Raw genomic sequence first — 23,580 nt, forward strand, 5'->3', positions numbered from 1 at the left:
CATCTTCCCTTAAAAAGGTTTATCTTTATCTTAATTGAGTCCGTCTATTGTCTTTTTGCATCTATAAGAACATATTTTTGTAATATCAAAGGAATTTTCCTTTATTCAGACCCCTCAAAGCACAGGCACTGCTCTGCTCTCTGCAGAGACCACACTTGCCCTCATTGTTATTGAGTTCATTGTTGACTGTTCACATCCTGCACACACCTGAGTGAAAGAAGTATGTGTCTGTCATTTTACCTTTTATCCATTCCCAGAGAGTTCCCTGCTGTGATTTCTCCTGCTTCCCTAATCTGTCACCAATGGATTTCATGAAACCCACACAAGTCTCCACTTTTGATTGTAATGTATAAAATAAGGTGCAAAGCTGCCATTCTCCAGAGCATTATTATCTCATTAGGTTGAGATTTTGCTTCACCGCAATTGTCTACACTTTGGCTCAAATAAACTCAGAAAAATTCTGCACAGGTTTCCATGTTTTCTACACGGACAAGAGAAAAGGTTCTCAGCAGGCAACGTAGACTTGGAGGTGAGTGATGATGAGACACATTTGTGTCTTAGTCATTTCTTAGCAGAGGACAGACAGCACCTCCCTGTGTTAACATGGTCACCTTGGGATTTCTGACAGAACATCGCATTCTAAGATGGGAACACAGAGGCTTTTCCTGGGGTGAAAGGGTCTGGATATTAGAACAATGGGGTGTTCAGGGCAGCACCGTTGACATGACAACAGGAGGGGATCACGTCCAGGTCCCACAGCAGTGAAGAGATGGATCGCCAGCCCTGATAACAGGTCCCCCTCCAAGTATGTTGTGCAGCCCAGGGAAGCCCCAGCTCCTGACCGAGAGGGACCACAGGGATGTGATCCTCCGGGCAGCAAAGGGCAAAGCAACAGACTTGGTACCTTGAGCCCCGTGTCCTTTTGGGAAAAGCATCCCTACTAATCACCATGATGTGCAAGAGTGGGAGACGGTGAGTAAGGTTTGTCTGGACAACATGGACATGTAGAGATGGGCATTAAAAGGGAAAGTCTGTAAAAAATACAAGAATACACTTGACTGAGCATGACGTGAAATGGTACAAAGTCTTCTGATATTCCTAACACTTTGTGGGCAGTGACTTTCCATCAGTGAGAGTGGGCTGTGGAGAGGATATAGGCCCCAGATTCCTTTGGAAATTGTACTCTAGGACGGAGCTAGGAGCATGAAAGGGCAGCTTCTGAAACACAGGGCTCTCTTCAACTACATGGGATCCTGGAGTCTGGGTCACCTCAGCACCTGCACTCACCCTGCGGTCGTGCTGCACTCTGGAGGGGGGATGGGGCCCCTGTGCCTCCTACAGGGGCATGGAGTTGAGGACCCCATCTGTCAGCTCCTCTCTGTTGTCCTGTGCGGAGCTCTGTAAAGACAGTTCACAGTCACCAGGGGAAAGCCTCAGCGCCCTGTTTTGCTGGTTCTGTGACCCCTGTGACCCTCCACTCCAGGCACACACACACACAGTGTGATGCGCTCCGAACTCCACTGCAAAGGAAAAGGCGTGACATCCTGAGGGCTTGGATTCCCATTGGCAGAGATAAGGGACCCCTCTGGAACCACATCTCCAACTACCTGTACTTTCCTGGGGTGTGATCACAGCAGGACCTCTAGGTGATCCACTGCCCCAAAAGCTGTTCCTGCCCCAGGGTTCTCCCTTTAGTTCCCTCTTCCCAGCACATGAAGGGGAGGGGATTTGGGCTGTACAGGGATGGAGCACAGAGGTGGCCTGGCCTGAAAGGGTCTGCCCAGGCCACCTTGTGTTACCTGAGGCCATATTTTTGAAAATGGCCAGCAATGTCGGGGACAAGGGTTAAACCAATGTCTACACCGTCTGGAAAAGCTCTCACTATGGGGTCTCCGGAAGCAAGAGCACCAATCACTGGGAACACAGCAAGAGAACATCTTGCACTGGCAAATGCCTCTTGGCAAGTGTGCTGCCTGTGGGGCTGATGTGGGTGCCAAGTTACAGGGTGTCCAAGTTCTATTGGTTAGTGACCTCAGTACATGGGTTTGTCTTGCCTGAGTCCCCTCCTCTCATGACAGCTATGCAAATAGTCCTGTGGGCTGCTGTCTGTTGTCCCCTCTTCTCCATGAAGCACCTGATCTGTACACACCCTTAGAGGCAACAAGACATCTCTCACCTAGCCCCCTAGGAACTCTGGGTGCAGCCAGGGTCCCAGAGTTGAGTAAACCAAACTGGACTCAGACTCAACCCCTCATTCTTACCTCTTCTGGATCCTGGATAAGTCATTGTGTCTGTCAGGGCCCATCTCTCTCCCCCTGCACAATGGGTTATGCAGCAAGTGCTTCTTAGGGCTGTTCAGGCTCATGTGCGGAGTAGCTGTAAAGCAGGAGGAGGACGGTCAGATGTAGGTAGTGCCTCCAACCTGTTTTTCCATCCTGTTGTCACCTCCTCTGAGTCTGCTTTTCTTCTAATCCTACCCAAGATCATCGCATTTAGAGTGTGTGTGTGTGTGTGTGTGTGTGTGTGTGTGTGTGTGTGTGTTGTGCCAATGCTCCCTTTCTGGATCCCAGAAGAAAATGGCCCCACATAGGGAGGAATAGGCAGAAGCTTCCCAGTATGTCAGGATTTCTAATTTCCAGACCAACTCTGTGGGAGCCTTGCCCTGGAAGGTCTGAACATTCCTGAACTCTCGACTCTGAATGTCATGTACCCTGGCCAATCCCTGCCTGACTATGGGCTTCTGTTTCCCACTTATCCAATGAGGGTGTGATTCAGAACTACGTAAGCATGAGCTCAGCATAAGAGGGCCCAGCCCCAGCTTTCTCCACTGTGGGTGGGTTGTGGACAGAGGTGCACCTTTGTGATTCCAAATCTAGGCGCCTTTTCAGACAAATACTGTCTAGGCTGCCAAATGCCCACTGTCCCACCATGCCATCTCCATGTCTGTACACGATTGCACCAGCACAGCCTTTTCCAGAGCCCCTGAGGAAACCTGGGTGCAGCCAGGACCCCAACTTTCAGGACACACAGCTGGGTTTATCTCAGGCTCTGCATTCTGACCATCTGTGATTCTGGGCAAGGCATGGACCTCTCGGGTCACCGGTTCTCTCCTCAGTGACTCCCCATGGTCTTCACCTTCCTCATGTGATGTGAATGTGTGCCCTCCCTTTAAGTGTGGGTGTCAGTAGTGACTCCATAGAAGACGGCAAAGGGATCCAACACAAACTCCATGATTTGGCTCAAAAAAGTTAGTGCTTGGCCCAGCCAGAGTGGTTGAGCATCATTCTGGGCACTGAAAGTTTGCTGTTAGGTTCCTGGTCAGGGCACATACCTAGGTTGTGGGTATGATCACTATTCAGGGCGCATACAGGAGGCAATCAATTCATGCTTCTCTCTCACATTGATCTCTCTCTCTCTTCCTCTTTCTCTCTCTCTCTCTCTCTCTCTCTCTCTCTCTCTCTCTCTCTCTCTCATCAATTTTTTGGGGAAAAATAAATTTAACATTTTAAAGCAAATCCATTTCATTTATTTTTTAATCTTTATTGTTGAAAGTATTACATATGCCCTTTTTTTACCCCATTGACCACGTCTAGCTGATCGCTGCCCTCCTCCTCAGGCCTTGACCACCCTATTGACTGTGTCCCTGCGTTATGCATATATGCATACAAGTTCTTTGGTTGATCTCCTCCCACCCTAAAAAGTTTTTTTAAATATTGGTGCCTACCCACTTGCTCACTCTGATATGTTCTCTCTCTCTCTCTCTCTCTCTCTCTCTCTCTCTCTCATCAATTTTTTGGGGAAAAATAAATTTAACATTTAAAGCAAATCCATTTCATTTATTTTTTAATATTTATTGTTGAAAGTATTACATATGCCCTTTTTTTACCCCATTGACCACGTCTAGCTGATCGCTGCCCTCCTCCTCAGGCCTTGACCACCCTATTGACTGTGTCCCTGGGTTATGCATATATGCATACAAGTTCTTTGGTTGATCTCATCCCACCCTAAAAAGTTTTTTTAAATATTGGTGCCTACCCAATTGCTCACTCTGATCTGTTCTCTCTCTCTCTCTCTTTCTCTCTCCCTCTCTCTCTCTCTCTCTCTCTCAGGCCACACTGAGGAATAAGCCTCTGTGCTCTGATCTGCTATCTGGAGAGACCCACATGGCCTAGCACTGAATGAGACCAACAGACAGAGAGGAAGTCAGGCCTTCCATCCAAACTGAATCCCAAATTCCCCCCGAGTGAGCTCAGACCCTCAGTGACACAGATCCTGCCTCAGTTGACACCACAGTAGTCCCAGCTGAGCCATGAGGGATTCCTTGTCACAGACATGTGAGCTAATAAGTGTGTGTTGGTTAAGTCTCTAGTGTGGGGGAACTCTCAGCAATAGATCACTAGCACGGTCGTCCCACACCAGGTGCTGCCCTGCCCTCCTATCTCCCTCATTTTTCTCCTCCCAGTTCCCTCCAGTCCCCACACCCTCATTTCTAACACGCTCTGCCTCCAGTTTCAAGGATGGCTGTGAAACTTAGGAAAGGACCCTGGAAAGTAGAGCCAAACTGAAAAGTGTAATTTGAAATAGGAAACAGCCTCTGCTGAGACCACAGTTCTGAGCTTCCAAGGTAAGGAGACGCTCCACGCAAGGCGGGTGGCTGCCCCTCCAGGCCCATCGCCAGTGCGCACAAGTGCACTGACCTTCACCATGGACCTCTAAGGTAGACCTGCCCCCTTGATTTCCAGACCTCCATTTAATTTCACAAAGCTTTCATCAGCTGCCATTGTGAAATCAGGATTAAGAGGGTAGACAAGTATTTATTCAACTTTCTGGTTTAGGAATTGCATCCTAAAGAGCCTGTATAATGTCCCCGTGATGAGCTCACGTTCTCAGGGCTTACGGTCCTCGGGGTCAATGGTAGGACTCATCACACTCCATTAGAATTTCCTTTCTATCTGCGTCAACCAACAGGGCTAAACTCCTTGAGAGCAGGGACCCTGGATGTGGTCCAAAGTTAATACCCATTTGTCCTGAGACAGTGTAGCTTGTGCCATGGCGGGCGCCATACAAGGCTGTTAGTCCATCCTCACCAGGTAGTTCAGAGCACAGAAGAGGATTGATGTAAAAGGAGAAGCCAGGCTGTCTCCACAACCTTGTCCAGACTTGGGGCGTGAGAAAGAATAGCCTCTGGGCTCTGGTGAGATGGAAGAGCATCAGGAAAAAGCCCAGCTGAACCATAGCTCAGGGGCTGAGGGTGGAGAGAGGCTCTGACCCCAAAGGATATCTGGAAGCGGTGCATGTAGAGGAGATGAGTGTGGACCCCGGGCCCTAGGACATTTCCTTTCCCTTCTTCAGTGCTATGGGCCAACAAAGGAGATGCTCAGAATGCTGTTCAGTGCTAGTGGAGCAGGGTGGTGTTTCTGTCCAGGTGCAGGTGGCAGTCAGTGTTCAGAAACTGTTTGCTGCTGGTTAAACCCTAGAGCATTCTGCAATGTGTACACCAGGGGGCGCTTAAGGCCATGCTTTGCCCATGTGCTGGTGGGAGATGTCAAACAAAATGTGGGTTCCCAGGGGTAGCCCTGATATAAAGGGTCCCTGCCCCAATGCTCCTCGGTCAATTTCCCCGAAGTCCCATTGTGCTGAGCCTCAAGAACACATTCGTAGAGCTGATGGCTCCTGAGAGACTAATTATTCCCAACCTATGACTCATTGTAACCCCACGGAGGCCCAGAAGAAACAGACTTCCTCAAGGCTCTGAAGGTTTATAGAGTTAAATTTTATAGAATCGAAATTAAATTTATATTTAAGAGTATTTCATTACATTTTCTTTAAAATAGATTATGTTACTGGATAGTATAAAATGCAGTAACATTTTAAGTATATATAAAATAAACACAAATATTTTCAAACTGTATATAAAGGGGATGTGGGAGTCCCATCTGCCATGGCAGCTGACACACACTGTGGCCCAGAATCTGGCACCACAGGCCTCCCAGGAGCTGAGCTGAGTTGCTCAAATGCTGCAGGTGGTTCCACATCTGGGAGTTCAGTGACAGCTGTGCCTGGAGCCTGCTCTGGCTCTGGAGAGGGCACGATGGTTGGCATTTCCTCTTCAGATGTTTCTTCATCTTGCTCTGGAGCTGCTTCTGGAGATACAGGAAGAGAACATGTTACACCATGACTGCCTTTTGTGTGCCTTCCAAGGAAGGGAACCTCCCATCTCCATCACTGAAGTCCCAGTTCAAGCCCCCACCCCAGGAAGTCCTCCAGACTGCAGGCCATGGGCACTGACCTGAGCGGCTCTGTGCTCCTGCCTAAGCCCAGCCTCTGGGAGCTCTTCTCGGTGTGGGCAGCCACATCCCCTCCCCACTCACCCTCACCACCCAAATCCACATGCACAGCTCTCTTTGTCTCCCTCCCTTTTTTCAAGGAGAAGCCCTCAGACCTCTGACCTCTTGCAGAAATACCACAAGGCATGGGACCCAGGGTGTTGCCACCTTCTCCAAGTCACAGTCCTTATACTCCCCTTAAGGCTCTGATCCAAAGCCCACTCACTTTTTCTGCTGGTCCAGAGATCCACTTTCTGCTTCAAAATATGAGAAAATGCAGCGATACTTTGAGGAAGAAGTCACATGACTGTCCTGTGGACACTACCTGCCTGTGCAGCCTAGTTGACTGAATCACTCCTGACTAGAAGGAAGCACTGGAGTTCAGTCCTGGGGGCCAGGGCATTTGCTGAATGAATGAGCCCAAATGAGCCTGATCTCAGATAGCTGGGTGACCCTGGGGTCCCCCTGCTCACCCCTGGGATTTCTAATCTGGCTTCACCCAGGACAGGGACCCTAATGGAATCTCCAATGTCTTTATCACAAGAGAAAATAGCTTAGCCTGAGGCCTGAGGAGAATCACAAATAAGGCAGAAGCTTCTTTAAGAAGAAGAGAAAATGGCCAATTAGGACAACCACAGCCCCTCCAGCATACCCCTCCAGTGTCCAAGCTCCCAGAGAGCCTTTTTTCCAGGGGAACACCCCTCCCCCACCCGAATCCCTACAATAACCCTATGAGGCTGGGCCTCAGTATTCCCTATGGTCAGAGAAACAAACTCTGAGAGAGATGCAGTGACCTGAAGCCTCACAGCAAGCAGGTGGCTGAGTGGCCACTGTGCTGTGGAGGGGCAGGGCTCACCTGGTACATGGTTGGTCCCACCCACGTTGGTTAGTAGCAAATGTTCTGTATGAACACAGAAGGGTGGGTGGGGACCAAGGTGGGGATGCTGCCCAGGAAGCTGGACACCAAGTATTTGATCAGTTTGTCCAGTCACTGTTCCTGGGAAGCCTGCACTGTACGTCCTTTTATTTTATTTTTGCTCTCTGAGGGTCAAGTTTAATTGGAAGCCTGAGTGAGTGGTGTTGGGGTCAACATGAAGGCCCAGGGCTAGGATGACTGGCAGGTGGAGAAGGTGAGGAGAGTTCTCCCTGCGTGGGTCAGGGTCCAGAAAAACAGACATGCTCAAAGTTCTGAGGGTTAATAGGGTTAAATTTTATAGAATCTAAATTAAGGTTATGTTTAGTAATATTTCATTAAATGTTCTCTACAATACAATCTATGTTACTAAATATCATAAAAAATACAGTAAAATTATAAACATATGTAAAATGAACATAAACTTTTAACACTGCATCTAAATGGCGGTGGGGGCGCCCTCTCTGCCATGGCAGCTGACACGTGCTGGGGCCTGGGATCTGGCCTCACAGGAACTGGATGAGTTGCTGAAATGCTGCAGGTGGTTCTTCTGCCTCTTGAAGTTCAGTGAAAGCTGGGCCTGGATCCGGCTCTGGCTCTGGAGAAGCCACTAGGGTGGCGCTGCCACTGGAGGGTTTTCCTGATGTTGCTCTGGAGCTGGTTCTGCAGATCCAAGAGGAGGACATGTTACCACCCTCCCTGCCTTTTGTGTGCCTTCCAAAGGCACACTCACCCACACCACCCCCGGAGGCCGCCGCCTCCTCCTGTCTCCGCCTCAGTGGGCTCAGGTGCTCCCGTCATGACTGGAGGCACTAGGCCTGGTTTGGCAGGTCGGGGACTGGAAAGTTGGCTCTATGGAGGCCAACAGCATCATCAGGCTTGGAAATTCTGGCAGCGGATTAAAATCCTGAGGATACTGATCCAGCCAGATGCCCAGGATGCAGGAGATGGCCCTGGGGAGAGAGAGGTGGGAAGCAGAGTCTGAGGCCTGGCCTTTCCTTCCACGCGGCCCTCCCAGAGCACCACTCAGAGAAACTGGGGTCCTGTGCCTGCTGCTCCTGCCCAAACCTACTCCTTGTCCACCTTCAACCTGGCAGTTCTGGCAGAGACATGCCTGGTCACTCAGGAGGGGCTGGCAGAAAGCAATCCTAACTGACAGCTCTGGATCCATGAGGGAACCACCTGTCCCCTTCTTCAACGGAACCTGACATGCTCTCTCAGTGTCCCTGTCCCCTCCCACTACCTTCCCACCAAAATGTCATCTCCATGAGGACAGGGAAGGCTGGTGTCCTCCCTGTTCATGTCACTCATTGGCACACAGTAGGTGCTCCAGGAATAGCTGACCAATGAGCAAATCAACAAACTCTGTCTCCATCCCTGGCTTCCAAGGGCTTTCCTATCAGCTCAAACTTTGGCTCCTGCACCTACGTGCTGCCTAATTCACTTGCTGCCCTGTGGGGTTCTTTGCCTCCCACTGAAACTCAACTCTCACAGGGCAGGATACACTTGCCAAACTGCCGCTGAGAAGGTTCTATCAAATTAGTGAGCACGGTCCCTGGGTAGGGGTGCACACAGGGCTGGGATTAGGAGCGGAAGGGTATGAATTTTCTGAGGGTCTGACTTTCTCACTGAGCTCCCACTGCTCTCCCACACCACCCATATCCACATGCACAGCTCTCTTTGACGCCTTCCCTTTTTTCTAGGAGAAGCCCTCAGACCTCTGCCCTCTTGTAGAAATCGCACCATGTGTGGGATCCAGGGTTCTGCCAGCACCTTGAATTCACACTCCCCATATTCCCCCTCCTGGTTCTGACCCAAAACTGACTCACGTTTTCTGCTGGAACAGAGGTTCACCTTCCTCTTCACAGTATGGAAAGATGCAGCCATAGGGAAAGGAGGCCAGGCGGACGTCGCATCGGCTGTCCTGTGGGCACTATGAGCCTGTGCAGCCTAGGGTGACTGAATCACTCCCGACTAGAAGGAAGCTCTGAAGTGCAGGCTTGGGGTCTGCTCTGAGCACTGGATTATGGTCAGTGCCTAGAGACATGTCTGTAACTGGCAGATTTCTGATATGTTTGCTGAATGAGTGAGCCCAAACCAGCCTCATCACAGATAGCTGGGAGAGCCTGGGCCCCACTGCTCACCCCTGGGGTCTCTGCTCTTGCTTCACCCAGGACAGGGACCAATAACAGAATCTCTAGTCCCTTTATGACATGAGAAAAGAGCTTAGCCCAAGACCCCGAGAAGAATCACATTTGAGGAAGAAAAATTACCAACTAGCACAACCACAGCCCCTGCTACAGACCTATCCACTGTCCAGGCACCCAAAGAAAGCTTTAGGGGAACACGCTATAGGGTCCCTACAAAAACCCTATGAGGTTGCTTCTTGACTCACATCATGTTCTTCGAAATACTCACTCAGAGGGAGGCAGTGATCTGAGAGTCACAGCCAGCAAGTGGCCAAATGACCACCATGCTGTGGAGAGGCAGGTTGCTCACCTTGTCAATAGCTGGTCCAACACCTGTTGCGTGGCAGCAAATGTTCTGTCTTAACATGAAGAGGTAGGGACGAAGGTGGGTGGCTGCCCAGGAAGGAGGGCACTGGTTTGTCCAGCCGTGTGCCTGTGGGTCTGCACCATGCAGCTCCTTTTTGTTATTTTGCCCTGTGAGGCGGGAGTTCATGGGAACCATAAGTAGACGGTGCTGGGGCCACTTGGATGGTTGGCAGCTGGGTCCAAGGTTGGGCTGGCCGGCCTCCATGTTGTGCTCCGGATGCCCCAATGGGAGGCCAGCTCTTTGCCTCTGGTGGCCCAGCACTGAGTCTGGGCACAGGCTGGAGCCAGCTCCCAGGGTTAAGCAGAGCCCTGGTTTCCAGGAAGGGCAGGTCTCCAAGACCAGAAACATTCTCACTGAAAGTGTTGGGGATCCTGAGGCTAAAACACACCTTCCATGATGCTCCAGTTCAACAGTGCCCACCTGACCTCCCACATGCCGGAATGTTCTGGTTATTAAACAGAGCATTTGTGGATCCCAGTGAAGGCAACCCCCTTAGGTTCCAGGCTGTCAGCACATTCTAACTTAAAACAGTTTCTCTGTATTTTCAGGGTCTGTGTCTGTAGTAAACTGAACTGTTCACAGAAAAGCAGCTGGGCCCTTCTGGGCTTGGCCCAGGCAGGGTGAAGGGCAGGGAGAGGGGCAGGGCTAGAAGGTGGAATTGGAGTGTCCGAAGATGCAGATGGGGAAGTGCTTGACGTGGGAGGACCACTGGGCTGCCAGCTGGAAGAACGTCACGTCGTTCCACTCCACGCCATCAATGAGGACCCGCTGCCTGTTCTCCTGGTTCTTAGCTGAGCAGACCAAGCGGCCAATGCCCTGGATGCACTGGCTTTTGGACACCAAGTCCTTGCCCTTGTCTTTCTTGGGCAAAAACATCACCTTCTTTTTCTTCTCCTTGGTGACCACAATCATGGACATTGTGGGCGTGCCTGCATCCTTGCCACTGCTGGGCAGCCTGCTGACCTGGAGAGACAGGAAGGTGCTCTGGAGTGTGTTTTTGGTGGTAGGCAGGTCTTCCTTCTCCCCGTTTCTCTTCCTGTTTGTGGGCTTGGCTGACATCCAATAATCCACTTGTAGCTCCATCAGCTCAGCACTGGGACCCTGGGTGGAGGAAGGTAGGCCTCCACTCACTGATGAGGAGAAGGTTGGGTTGTGTGGGGCCTCCCTGGTGGTGGACAAAAGCATGTTGGAGCATGAGGGGACCGCATCATCTGTGTCTCCTGACATGGCTGAAATTGGTTCCACTATTCCAACTTTCACTGCCCCCACAAAGGGAATGAACTTCTGCGAGGACAACTTGCCCGGGCTCTTCGGCTTAGAGATGAGCATGGCCTCTGCAATGGGCAGCTGGTGGACACAGCTGGCCCCTGTGATATACTCTGTGATTCTCGACACAATGTTCTGCACAGAACTCTGGGCCTCCACATTGTTGAGCATGTCCTGCCAGGCCAGGTCCTGGAAGAGGTGGTTGTAGCGGTAATCCACAGAGCCCAGGTAGCTGGCCACAGGGTGGGAACCCAGTGGGATGACCAGGAAGCGCATGTAGCCCAGCCACTCAGGGTTCTTGTGGGACAGCTGCTCCACAAAGACCCGCAGCACGGTGCTGAAGTAGTGCTGAGCCCCCACCACGGCGATCTTCACTGGCACCGGGGCCTCGATATTGCAGTTGCAGTACCTTTGTATCCAGGAGATGATGGAGCTGAAGGCCTCCTGGACATCCACCATGGAGCAGGTGCACACTACGGGCAGCATGTGCTGTTGCAGGACATCCGACAGGAACTGCCCCTGCCTGTCAGAGGTGCTGATGAGGATGATGTTCTCGGGCAGACAGTCATTGGAGATGAGGATGTGGTTCAGTTGATCGTACACGGTCTTCCTGGGCATCTGCAAGTGGCTCTGTGGGACTGGGCAGCACTCCTTGATCAGGCTTTTGGACGACTTATTCAGGGACCTGCTCCAGCCCCGGCAGGCGGGCTGCTTCCCCTTGGAGCTGCTGGAGGGGAGGACCAGAGACTCGGTCTTGGCGGTGCGCCTGCTGGTTGGCAGCTTCTTAGTGAGCATGTGGTGGGCAGAGGTCTCTGCCTCCGGGCTATCCTCAGGCTGTGCCGGCTGCTCCCCAGGGTTGGGCATGCTGTGGACCACCCAGTCAGAGCCACTGTCACTTGACAGGCTTTCAAAGTATGACCTGGGTTTGGGCTTGGACTTGGGGGTGCCGAGGCCTCTGTCATCCTCCTCCATATCTGGGCCACTTGACAGGCTTTCAGAGTATGTCATGAGCTCAGGCATGGGAGGGGTTAGGAGATGGTCATCATCCTCCATATCTGAGCTACTATCGCTGGGGTTCACCAGCCTGTAAAACAGAAGAGCCACGTCCTTGTCCACATCGGGGACTTGCTCCTCAGGGTCCTGCTCTGAGTCCAGGACCTCCTCCGTCATTTGGAACCTGTGCAGCCATGCTGCGACTTTCTGCTGATAGTTCTGTTGCCTGGTCATGGACCGCCTTCTTCCTATCGACTTCTCCAGGTCCAAGTCATCCTTCTCCAGGTCATGCCTGTGGGCAGCATTGTAACTGACCTCCAGCTCAGAGAAGACGATCTCAGAGTCTCCTTCAGAGAAGTTTTCTGCCTTGGTGCTGGCCGGCATGGCACTGTCCAGGTGGTTGACGGGCTGGCTCGATAGGGAGAAGATACAGGTCTTGTCCACCTTGGTGGCGGGGGTGCTGTAGGCCATAAAGTCAGAGACACTGCCACTGAACAGCTTGCTGCCCGGGCCCTGGGGCTTCACAGGCATGTCGGCCAGCAGAGGAGGCTCCTTCTGCCTCTGGGCACTGTGTATGCTCCTCATCTCCATCTGCCAGCTGGAGTGTGCCAGGCCTTCAAAGTATTGTCTGGTCTTGGTCTTGGTGTTGCTAAGAATGATGCCATCATCCTCCATGTCTGAACCACTGTCGCTGGGATTCTCAAGGTTGTCATACAGAAGGTCCAGGTCCTCTTCCACCTCGGGGACATGCTCTGTAGGGTCCTGATCTGAGTCTAGGACCTCTTCTGACATGTTGGACCTGGGAAGCAGTACCATAACTTTCTGCTTCAAGTTTCGTTGCATGCATCGCTGCTGCTTCTTGGGCTGCCTCAGGTCAAAGTCATCTTCTTCCAGGTCCTGCCTGGGTGTCGCGTTGTAGCTGGCCTCCAGCTCAGAGAAGCTCTCAGATTTCCCCTCGGTGTAGCTATTTGTGGACTTGGCCTTGGGGCTGGCCTGCATGGTGCCGTCCTTGTAGTTGATGGGCTGACTGGACAGGAAGGAAATCCAGATCTCAGCCACCCTGATGGAGGACTTCTGGATGCTGCTGCTGAGGCTCAGCACCTGGCCACCCTCGGGGGGTCGCTGCATCACCTCAGCCATGTGGATGGCACCTGTGGCCAGTGTCTTGTAGCCCAGGATGATCTGGTTGTTATTGCACTTCCTCTGTTGCAGCATGATCTGTAGTTTGTTGCCTTCTCCCTTGAGGAAGTGAGGATACTGCAGGGAGAAGGTCAGCGCCAGGTCAGTCTCCACTTGTCCACTAGTGGGCAGCATAATTTCGTGGGATCTCAAGATGCCCTTGGAGCCCTGCATCTGCACTGCTATCACCATGGAGATGAGCTCCTTCTCCAGCTCCTTCAAGATCACCAGCTTCTTTAAAGTCAGGCTGCACAACCTGAGCACGCAGTTGGGGCTGGAGCAGTCTACCTCCCAGGTAGAAAAGAGGTTCATGGGCACTGGGGTGTTGAGCACGGTGGGCGAGCGGGCCAGGCCTGCAGGTGATGAGGAAGCTGCAGCTGCTTGCAGCATACAGGTCCTTGATGGTTTCTTCCCCTGTGGTGGGACAGAGGAGGGACATGATTGGTGGCAAGAGGTGGAACACAAGTGATCAAAGGAGAGAGTGGATGAAAAATGGTCACATGCAAGCCTGTGACTAGCACAGGTAAGGCCTGCATGGTGGCCTTTCAAACTCAGAGACCTAAATTAACCACAAAGTTGGCCGGAAATTAAAACTTGTTAGATAAAAGCAGTTTATGGTGTGTGGTCATGTGCTAGGCCAGCGTCTTCCCTGACAAAGGTCAATCTTTACAGTAACTGAGCCTGTCTATTGTCTTTTGGCATCCATGATAACACACCTTTGGAATGTGAAAGGAAGTTCCCTTTTTCTGAACACCTCCAAGCACAGGCACTGCTCTGTGCTCTGCAGAGACCACAGATCTGCGCATTGCTATTGAGTTCATTGCTGACTGCTAACTAGCCTGTAGGCACCTGTATAAGAGAGGCATGTGTCTATCGTTTTATTTTTTATCTAATCCCAGAGATTTCCCTGCTTTGCTTTCTCCTGCCTCCCTAAGCAATGGATTCCATGTAACCCACATACATCTCCACTTTTTATTATAATGTACAAAATAAGATGCAATACTGCCATTCTCTGGAGCACTACCTCAATACATTGAGATTTTGTTTTCTGGCAATTCTTGACAGTTGGGCTCCAATAAACTCACAAAAACTCTGCACAGGGTTGAATGCTGCTTACATTGATATTTACTTGGCTTACTACAGCAGGATTCCAAAGAAGCTCATCGGGACCACCCTGCAGGCCCAGACCCGGTGCTCGGACCTAACAAAGGGCCCTTTGGGCCCGCCAGTTCCCTGCCTGTCAGGTGAATTTGGCTAAGTTGTCTCTTGGATCCAGAATCTTCCTTTGCTTGTGGTAGAGAGTCTGACTTTATTTGAGCTATATTTTTAAATCCTCAAGGTGGAACTAAGGTTAAGGGTTGACAGAACCAAGGCTAAGGAGAGACAAGAGGAAACATGGGTGGCTGATTTTTAATTCTGGGTTTTCATTTGGATTTGCTTTCTGAGAGTCTGACCAAAAAACCTTCACTATATAAGTAAGAGCTGAACTTGTTCAGCCCCAAAGGGGTACATCCTCCTCTGACCCGGATATCAATTGTTCTTAAGCAACTAAGAATCTCTGCGGAGCTGTCAGAGTTGATTCCTCACGCCAAGCAGGAGCCCCAAAGGGAAATTCCAACTCAACTGTAATTCAACTGACTGGCTCTTCCTGGGGGAGAGCCCATAAGGTGTGGTCCACCAGCGTTCCTAGCCCTTCCTGCGGTTTTTATTTTTATTTATTTATTTATCCTCACTGGAGTATATTTTTCCCATGGGCTTAGAGAGAGAGGAATCGAGGGGGAAATACACAGAGAGAGAGAATGAGAAAGACATATAGATTGGTTGCCTCCCCCACAGGTTCCAGTAAGGGCTGGGATCCTTCACCTGGAATCAAACCCAGGACCTCTAAGGGCCTGCTTTCTACCCACTGATCCAAACTGGCTAGAGGCCTTCAGGTCACCTTAGATAGCTGGGAGAGAAGCTGAGGCACATGAGAAGGCTGAATGAGACTCAAGGGATGTGAGCATCACGGAGCCATAAGCTGCACACTTCGACCCACTCCATAACATCCCTAGAAAATTTGCTTAGACTCTGAAGATATAAAACAACAATAACAAAAACACCTATAATTGACATGGAAAGTTGTGCCTCCAAAGCTGGGAACTCCCAGACTCCAGCCCTCATTAATATTCCTGATAGAAAGCCTTTTCTTGCAAGTGCTTTACAGAAATGGGAAGATTTAACTTCAAAATATCAACTTTAAAATGGCCAAGAAAAATTAATTTTTTGCAGGAAAAACAGAAAACTAGAAAAATGCTGGCCCCAAAATGAAAATGATTGAATAGGACCCATATCTTGATTTGGAAATCAGAAGCGTCTAAGGAGAAGCACAGATAAATTCTCTTTAAAAAAGAAATAAGAAATTTCAGAGATTATCTCTGAACTCTCCTGAAGCTAATAAATGCTAATACCCCATTCCCCCTTCTATAGCACGTCCACTACATCTTTTGTTCTCTGAGCTTCCTTGTCCAGACATTTTCTTTCCCTTCCCTTCTTCCTTCCCCTTCTGTCCTCTCCACTACCCCTCTCTACTGACTTAAGGGAAAATGAGAATAGGAATTCTACCAGCTCCCTTTGGAGAGAAGCTGCTCACAGCCAGAGTGGAACCAGCAATTGTTCTGGATTTTCTCTATGGCCCTGACTGATTCACAAAGAAATTTAACTGATAGAACATGCAATCCTGGCTGTTCTAACCTATCCCAATGAATATACTCCTGGTTTCTGGGAGCACATCAACAGAATTACTAAATGAGTTTGTGAGAAAACTGCTGTAGAGAAGTCTGCCCACTTTAAGGATGATAGGAAACTGAAATAGGATTTAGAAAAAGTAAACAAACACAAACAAGCATAGGGTTGCTCCAAGTGTGTTTCCCCTTCTCACTGATAGTTTGGGAGAATTTGAAATTATCATAAAAAGGGACGTCACCAATGCTTCTATAGACACTGGGGCTACTTTACTTGTTCTTAACTGTACCCAACTAATTGCTTTCTGCATTGGACTAAACCTTCTGTACAAATGTCTGCTTTTTAATCAAAATCTGTTTCCTTTCAACTAGGGAATGTTATGGAACAACATATATATGTAGTTTGATAATCAAATCTGCCCCAATTCACCTGATAGGTGATGTGTTTTCTTTTTCTTGTTTTTTTTTTTAATATATATATTTTATTGAATTTAGAGAGGAAGGGAGAAGGAGAGAGAGATAGAAACATCAATGATGAGAGAGAATCATTGATTGGCTGCCTCCTGCATGCCCCCTACTGGGGATCGAGCCTGCAACCCAGGCTGTGCCTTTGGCTGGAATCAAACCTGGGACCCTTGAGTCCACAGGCTGAAGCTCTATCCATTGAGCCAAACCAGCTAGGGCTTTTTTTCCTTTTATATGAAATCAGTGATACTTACATATTCTTTTCACAGAATAGTTATATATTTAGAATAAATGAACCAGGTACTGAACCAAAAGGGAAATTAATGATTTTAAAGGAAACTTCCAGGAGGAAACTAACCTTGAGACTGACCAAATGTTTGCTAATCATCTTTTATTCATTATTATCCTCCAGGAGAGCCTGAGAGATGGCTTAACAGGATACTCACCCTACTCAGAATGGCCCCAAATAGCCCAGAGATGTGCAGAGATGCCTCTAACACTTGGCTTGCTCTATAGATGGGGAACCAGCTCACAGTGACTTGAGAGTCCTATTTGAGAGTCCATCCCCTATCAGGTACATATTCACCAAATGGAAGAAACTTAACCCTGAGTCCCTCAAGAAAGAATCCAACCTTCTTTTGTTACACCACCTACCTGGTCCCAATATAAAGTGCATGATAGAGAGGTTTGGCACCATTAATTTTAAGACTATCTTGCAGCTAGGACCTGTTTTGCCATTCCCAAGGGAGATGGACAGATGTTTCATATACCTGAAAGCCTTTATACCTCTCAGAGGTATGTGCTTTCTGGAAACTAGAAAAATGTACCAAATAGAAAGAAACATGCCAAAAATGAGTGAATGGTTGTGTCAGTCCCTTGCCAACATTTGGGTGGCAACCCAGTCCCTGAGGTATTGAAAATGACTATCCTTGTTTTACAAATGAAGGTTTCAAGGGGCCAGAGGTTTGGCTCCAGAAACAACTCAAAGCCCACCACTCCTTTTGCCTTCCCCAAACCTCCCCTATTCATTTCAGAGGCTTGTAGATACTTGACTTAATGCAACCAAAGTCCCAGAAACTTTGAAGTGGAAATACCTGAGTTCACCAAGACCTCTTGTCTAGTCCATTTTTAAAAATACAAATCTCTGGAAGATATGTCTTATCCCAATAGAAAAAAATACCTTACCCACTTACACAAATCACTTTAGCTTATTTCAACTATTTCTTTCTAACTTAGTTTTAATGAAAGTTATTGAATATTTAGATATTTTGAAATAACATAAAATACTGAAACATTGCTAGACAAATATTAAATTCACTGCTTTTGGGTTTTTTATTACAGAAGGTCTGTAAAATGCATTTGGAGCTGTTGATGTAATGTTTTTTGCTTTGTTAAAGGTGTGTTTTTGAACGTGAGATTGTGATTAAAATATGTTCATCAAAGTCAATCTGAGGAATGCTGGTTGCTCACTTTTGTGCTTATCATTGGAAATTAAAGCTTCTAAGAGTTAAAAGTTCCAGTTAAGTTGGAAGAAATTATATAGTTGTGATAATAGAAGGCTTGAGGTATGGGGAGTCATATTTGAAGGAAAAGAAAAAGGCAAGTTTCTCTAAGGATAGTTATTTCTGAATGGGTAAAAAGGTTTCTGAAAGTTGAGGAAAGGTTGTATAAGGGGATATAGGCTATAAAATTTTGTGGAAGTTTTATATAAAAAAATTCTTGCATTTTCTCTGTAAAAATTAATATTCAAATTATGTATATAGTCTTTATGTGATATGTGTTCATCTATGTGTTATGTGTGGTGAATTTTCAGCCTCCAGATGGTATTAATAGCATATAATCTTTTATTGGCCTAAAAAGATTAAATACTTATGTAAATTAAGGCAAATTTTGTAGTCTGGACAAAATATTTAATATTAAAACTGTTTTTATGTGTGATTAATGTCTTCTAGAATTATTGTCATAAGTCTGTGTTTGCTTTACTTTGATTTACAAAAAGTCCAGGCTATAAGCTTTTGCATATGTATATTTGCAACCTTCCCAAAGTTTCCATTTAAAGAGACTTTTTGAACAAAGAATGACTTTGAGTTAATTCCAATGGGCCCTGGAATACCTCAAGGATTTATTCTCTATCCTTATTAAAGGAATGTTTTTAAACTAAATTAGGCCTATTTTATATGCTTGAAATTACATGGGAAACTTTGCTAAATTAAAAAATAAAAATGACTTCTATTTGTGTACATATGCTTTTTTAAAATGGATGTTCTAAAGATTTCAACCTGCCCTATGAGCGACCTACCAAGATACAAAGAAAAGTTCAAATAGGAAACTCTCAGGTGTAACAGGGGTCTTGGTGTCAGCGACACCAGTCCAGCTGAGAGGGATGGTTTCCTGTGAGGACGCCTGGCAGTGGGACTCCAGATATTTGTGGCACAAACATTGGAAGTTTATGAATTATTTCCAATGCTCAATACAAGAAGCCATGGACAATGTTTTAAAATCTTACATATTATTTGTTCTTTCTATACTGAAATTATTTATTGAATCTAAATATATATGTACTTATATACTTTTTATAATTTTCTCTCTCATTTCACAGTAATTATTATTTTCCAAAATTTATTGTCTTAAAATGATATAGCTTACTAAACAAGCAAAGTTTTTTATCAATTGCTTTATAATCAAATCTATAACCACGTCACTTTGTTTTCTCATTCATAGATAGTTATTGTTTTACTCTAATGCATTTTCAAATGTTACATCTTTAGAAAATTCCATGAAAAGGATTCTGACTTACTCTAAATTACAGGTTTCAAAGCAGGTCATATCTTTGAACTGAATGAAAATATATAGAATTCTAAGGCATAACTGAATTCATGAAAATACTGGCAAATAATCAGAATAAACAACAAAATGGGTATTGGACTAAATGAAGTGAATATGATTACTGTTCATATGACTCTATTTAAAATACTGCTGATTTTTAAATCATTTTGTTTTCCAAATATAAGGAAAACTAAAAGCAGACATTCTACATTACTATATATGACTCACTAAGAAGGTTATAGGTAATGATAAATTAGTGACATTCATTTCATAGTACTCCCAAGAGACAAAGACTCCAAAGATCAAAACTTACAGCCAGGAGATTTTTGATTATTGATAAAGACATTAATTAAAAACTCTTTCCAACAGTGTTAAAAGGGACTTTACCTTATCAGGTGCACAACCACAAATGGACATCTGTCTTTGACACTGGCCTCCATCCACCATAGAGATCGAAGACTTTTCAAGGATGAGAAACCACTGGCCATGGGGGCTGACAGCTAGCCCAAGAAGTCAACAAGGCCTGGATGCTCACAAATTACTCCTGCTCAAACCTTGTTCTTTTATCATTTCATTGTTATTGATTGAATGTGCATTACATGATTTTAGATTGTTATTACCCTCTTTATGGTTTCCTAATGGAAATAATATCTATTTCCCCAGGCCCTTCCTTTATTACACATGAAAAGTTGAATTTGGATACCTGCTAATTTTTTCCACCTACTAGACAATGACATTCTGATGATCAGTTATGATAACAAAAGAGTAGAGAGTCTTAGTTCATCTGGCCAAACATATCATAAGTAAAAGGGACAGTGGATGAAGAAGGAAAACATATCATTAACTTAATAAACAATTATGATAATACACGTAAAGTGATTTTTGGTTTGCTGGGATGCTTATTCCCCTCAGTCTAGCACTAGACATTTTCTATTCCTAAATGGTGTTACTTCTTTAATACTGTTGCTTTTGTTCCTGGATGTAAATGTTATACTAGATGCAAAATACCAAAACTTAAGACAAGTAGGAAAAGGACTCTGCTCATGGTAGCTCAAAATTTAAAATTGATACAGAATATTTTTTAACAAGGACATATAGGAGCTCATGGCCTCCCATTCACCTGCCTTTTTATTTTGAATACAAATTCCACCTCGAGTGCCATTTAAGTTTATAGTTTTGCCTCATCCCCAATGGTCCATTGTTCAGCAAGACAAAACACTAACATTCATCAACAATGCATATTTTGTATTGCTTTATGAACAAAAAGAGGGTGTATGGATGAAAAGGGGCCCCATGGTAACCTGACTAGTTCAGGGAAGTCCTGCCTGGAGGTCTAGCAAATTCAGAGACCTTAAGTAACTACAAAGGATGGTCTGAAATTAAAACACTAACTCAAAGGAACTCATGCTGGGTAGTCATGTCTTAGTCTGGCATCTTCCCTGACAAATGTCAATCTTTAGCTTAACAGAGTCTATGTACTGCCTTTTTGAATCTATGATAACATATCTTTGGATTATCAAAGGAATTTTCCTTATTTTGAACAACTCATTCACAGGCACCACTCTGTGCCCTGTGGAGATCACAAATCCCTTCATTGTTATTCAGTTCATTGTCAACTTGAAACTATCCTACATCCACCTATGGAAAAGAAGTATGTGCCTATCATTTTACCGTTTATCCAATCACAGAAGTTTCCACACTTTGCTTTCTCCTCTCTCCCTAATCTATCACCCATGGATTTCATGTGACCCACATAAGTCTGCACTTTGATTTTAATTTATAACATAAGGCGCAAAATTGTCATTCTCCCATGCAATCTCTCAACCCATTCAGATTTTGCTAGCCTGCATTGTCGACACTTTGGTTCAAATAAACACACAAAACTTTGTCACAGCTTTGAAAGTTTTTCCCATTGATAAAAGAAAAGGTTCTTGGCAGGAAAAGTAGAACTGGAGGTGAGGAATATGAAACACATTAGTATCTTAGGTCATTTTCTTAGCAGAAGACAGACAGCACATGCTTTATTAACAGTGTCACCAGTGTGATTTCTGACAAGACATCCCAATGTAAGATGAGAACACAGAGGCTTTTCCTGGCATGGAGGATCTGGATATTAGGACATGTGGTATGTTCAGGGTGGCTCCTTTGTCATGGCAACAGAAGGTTATAAGGTCCAGGTCCTACAGCAATGAAGACATGGATCACCATGATAAGCCATCCCCGTCCTGGTACAATGTGCAGCCCAGGGAGGCCCCAGCTCCTGACCTGGAGGAGATGGGGACCCAGATTCCTTTGGAAACTGAATGTTAGGAGGGATCTCAGGGGAGTAGCAGGAAGCCTTCTGGAACCCGGGTCCTGGTGACTCCCTGAGGTTCTGGAGTTTGTGTCAACTGGGCACCTACACTCACCCTGAGGTCATGCTGCATACTTGTGGATATATCAGGTATCCGTGCCTCCTGCAGGAGCATGGAGTTGAGGACCCCATCTGTCGGCTCCGATCCATTCTCCTGTGCGGAGCTCTGTAAAGACAGTTCCCATTCACCAGGGGAAAGCCTCAGAGCCCTGTTTTGCTGGTTCTCAGCCCCTGTGACCCTCCACTCCAGACATGCACACATTGTGATCTGCTGAGAACTCCACTGGCGAAGAAAATGCCTGACAGCATGAGGGCCTAGGATTCCCATTGGCACAGATAAGAGACCCCTCTGGAAGCCCATCTCCAAATAAGTGCCCTGCCCTGCCCTTCCCTGGGGTGTGATCACAGCAGGACCTCTAGGTTATCCACTGCCCCAAAAGCTTTTCCTGCCCTGGAGTTCTCTCTTCAGGTCCCTCTTCCCATCACATGAAGGGGCAGGGATGTGGGCTGCACAGGCATGGCCTACAGAGGAGGCTGGCCTAGCGTTAATGGGTCTGACCCAGGCCACCTTCTCTTACCTGACGGGATCTTCTTGAAAACGGCCAGAGATGTCGGGCACGAGTGTTGAACCGTCTACAGAGTCTGGAACAACTCTCACTGCAGGGTCTCCGGGAACCAGAGCCCTGATAACTGGGAACACAACAAGAGAACATCTTGAACTGTCAACCGTCTCTTGCCAAGTGAGTGGCGGTTGGGCTGTTGCTAGAAAGTGGGTGCCTGGTTACGGGGGTTCCGAGTTCTATTAGGAAGTGACTTCACTTCCTGGGATTGCACCCCCCCCCCCTTATTCCCCTCATCTAATAACAGCTATAGATAGTCCTGTGGGCTGCTGACTGCTCACCCACCTTCTCCATGGAATGCCAACAGTGTACACAGTGACACCAACACACCCTCTCCACAGCCCCTAGAACAGTGGTTCTCAACCTTTCTAATGCTGCAACCCTTTAATACAGTTTCTCCTGTTGTGGTGACCCCCAAACAAAAAATTATTTTTGTTGCTACTTCATAACTGTAATGTTGCTACTGTTATGAATCGTAATGTAAATATCTGTGTTTTCCGATGGTCTTAGGTGACCCTGCCAGCGGTTCTCAACCTGTGGGTCGTGAACCTGCTAGCAGTTCTCAACCTGTGGGTCGCGAACCGCTGCTGTAGAGCCTAAGACCATCAGAAAACACAAATATTTACATTAAGATTCATTAACAGTAGCAAAATTACAGTTATGAAGTAGCAACGAAAATAATTTTATGGGTGGGGTCACCACAACATGAGGAACTGTATTAACGGGTCCGGGCATTAAACAGGTTGAGAACCACTGCCCTAGAAGGTCTGGGCGAAGTCAGCGTCTGAGAGTTGAGTAGAAAGACCTGGGTTCAAATTTAACCCATCATTCTTACCTTTTCTTGATCCTGGATAAGTCACTGTACCTGTCAGTTCCCGTCTCTCCCCTGCCTGCACAATGGGTTATTGCAGCATGTGCTTCTTAGGGATGTTCAGGCTCATGTAAGGAGTAGCTATAAAGTAGGAGGAGAAATGTCACTCGTCAGTAATGCCTCCAGCCTCTTTTTTCTTCCTATTCTGTGTCTGCTTTTCTTCTAATTCCAGACAAATTCATTAGATCGTGTGTGTGTGTGTGTGTGTGTGTATGTGTGTGTGTATCCCAGAACAAAGCACCCCCCCTAGTCCCAGGATACTGAGGAATAGGCAATCTGTCAGGATTTGTAAATTTGGAGACCAACTCTGTAAGAGAATTTGGAGCCATGGCCTGGAAGGCTTGAACATTCCTGAACTCTGGACTCTGAATGTCAGGTATCTTGGGCAGCATCTGCCACTCTATTGAGGTCAGTTTCCCAATTTTCCACTGAGGCTGGGTTCAGAACTGCACACTAGTAAGCCTGAGCTCAGAAGACAGGGGGCCCAGC

At 47.0% G+C, this 23,580-nt stretch overlaps 1 protein-coding gene across 1 annotated transcript; it reads right to left on the bottom strand.

Moving 5' to 3' along the window:
* Nucleotides 1-10,440: 10,440 nt before the first annotated feature.
* On the bottom strand, nt 10,441-13,557 carry LOC307115729 (phosphofurin acidic cluster sorting protein 2-like; the record flags this gene model as incomplete). Its single annotated transcript, XM_079799110.1, has 1 exon — nt 10,441-13,557. The coding sequence occupies exon 1, from the start codon at nt 13,543-13,545 to the stop codon at nt 10,441-10,443; it is 3,105 nt and encodes a 1,034-aa protein (XP_079655236.1). The 5' UTR covers nt 13,546-13,557.
* Between the last annotated feature and the right edge of the window lie 10,023 nt (nt 13,558-23,580).

Source organism: Cnephaeus nilssonii (assembly GCF_951640355.1).
Source record: "Cnephaeus nilssonii genome assembly, chromosome: 19".
NCBI classification, from domain to species: domain Eukaryota; kingdom Metazoa; phylum Chordata; class Mammalia; order Chiroptera; family Vespertilionidae; genus Cnephaeus; species Cnephaeus nilssonii.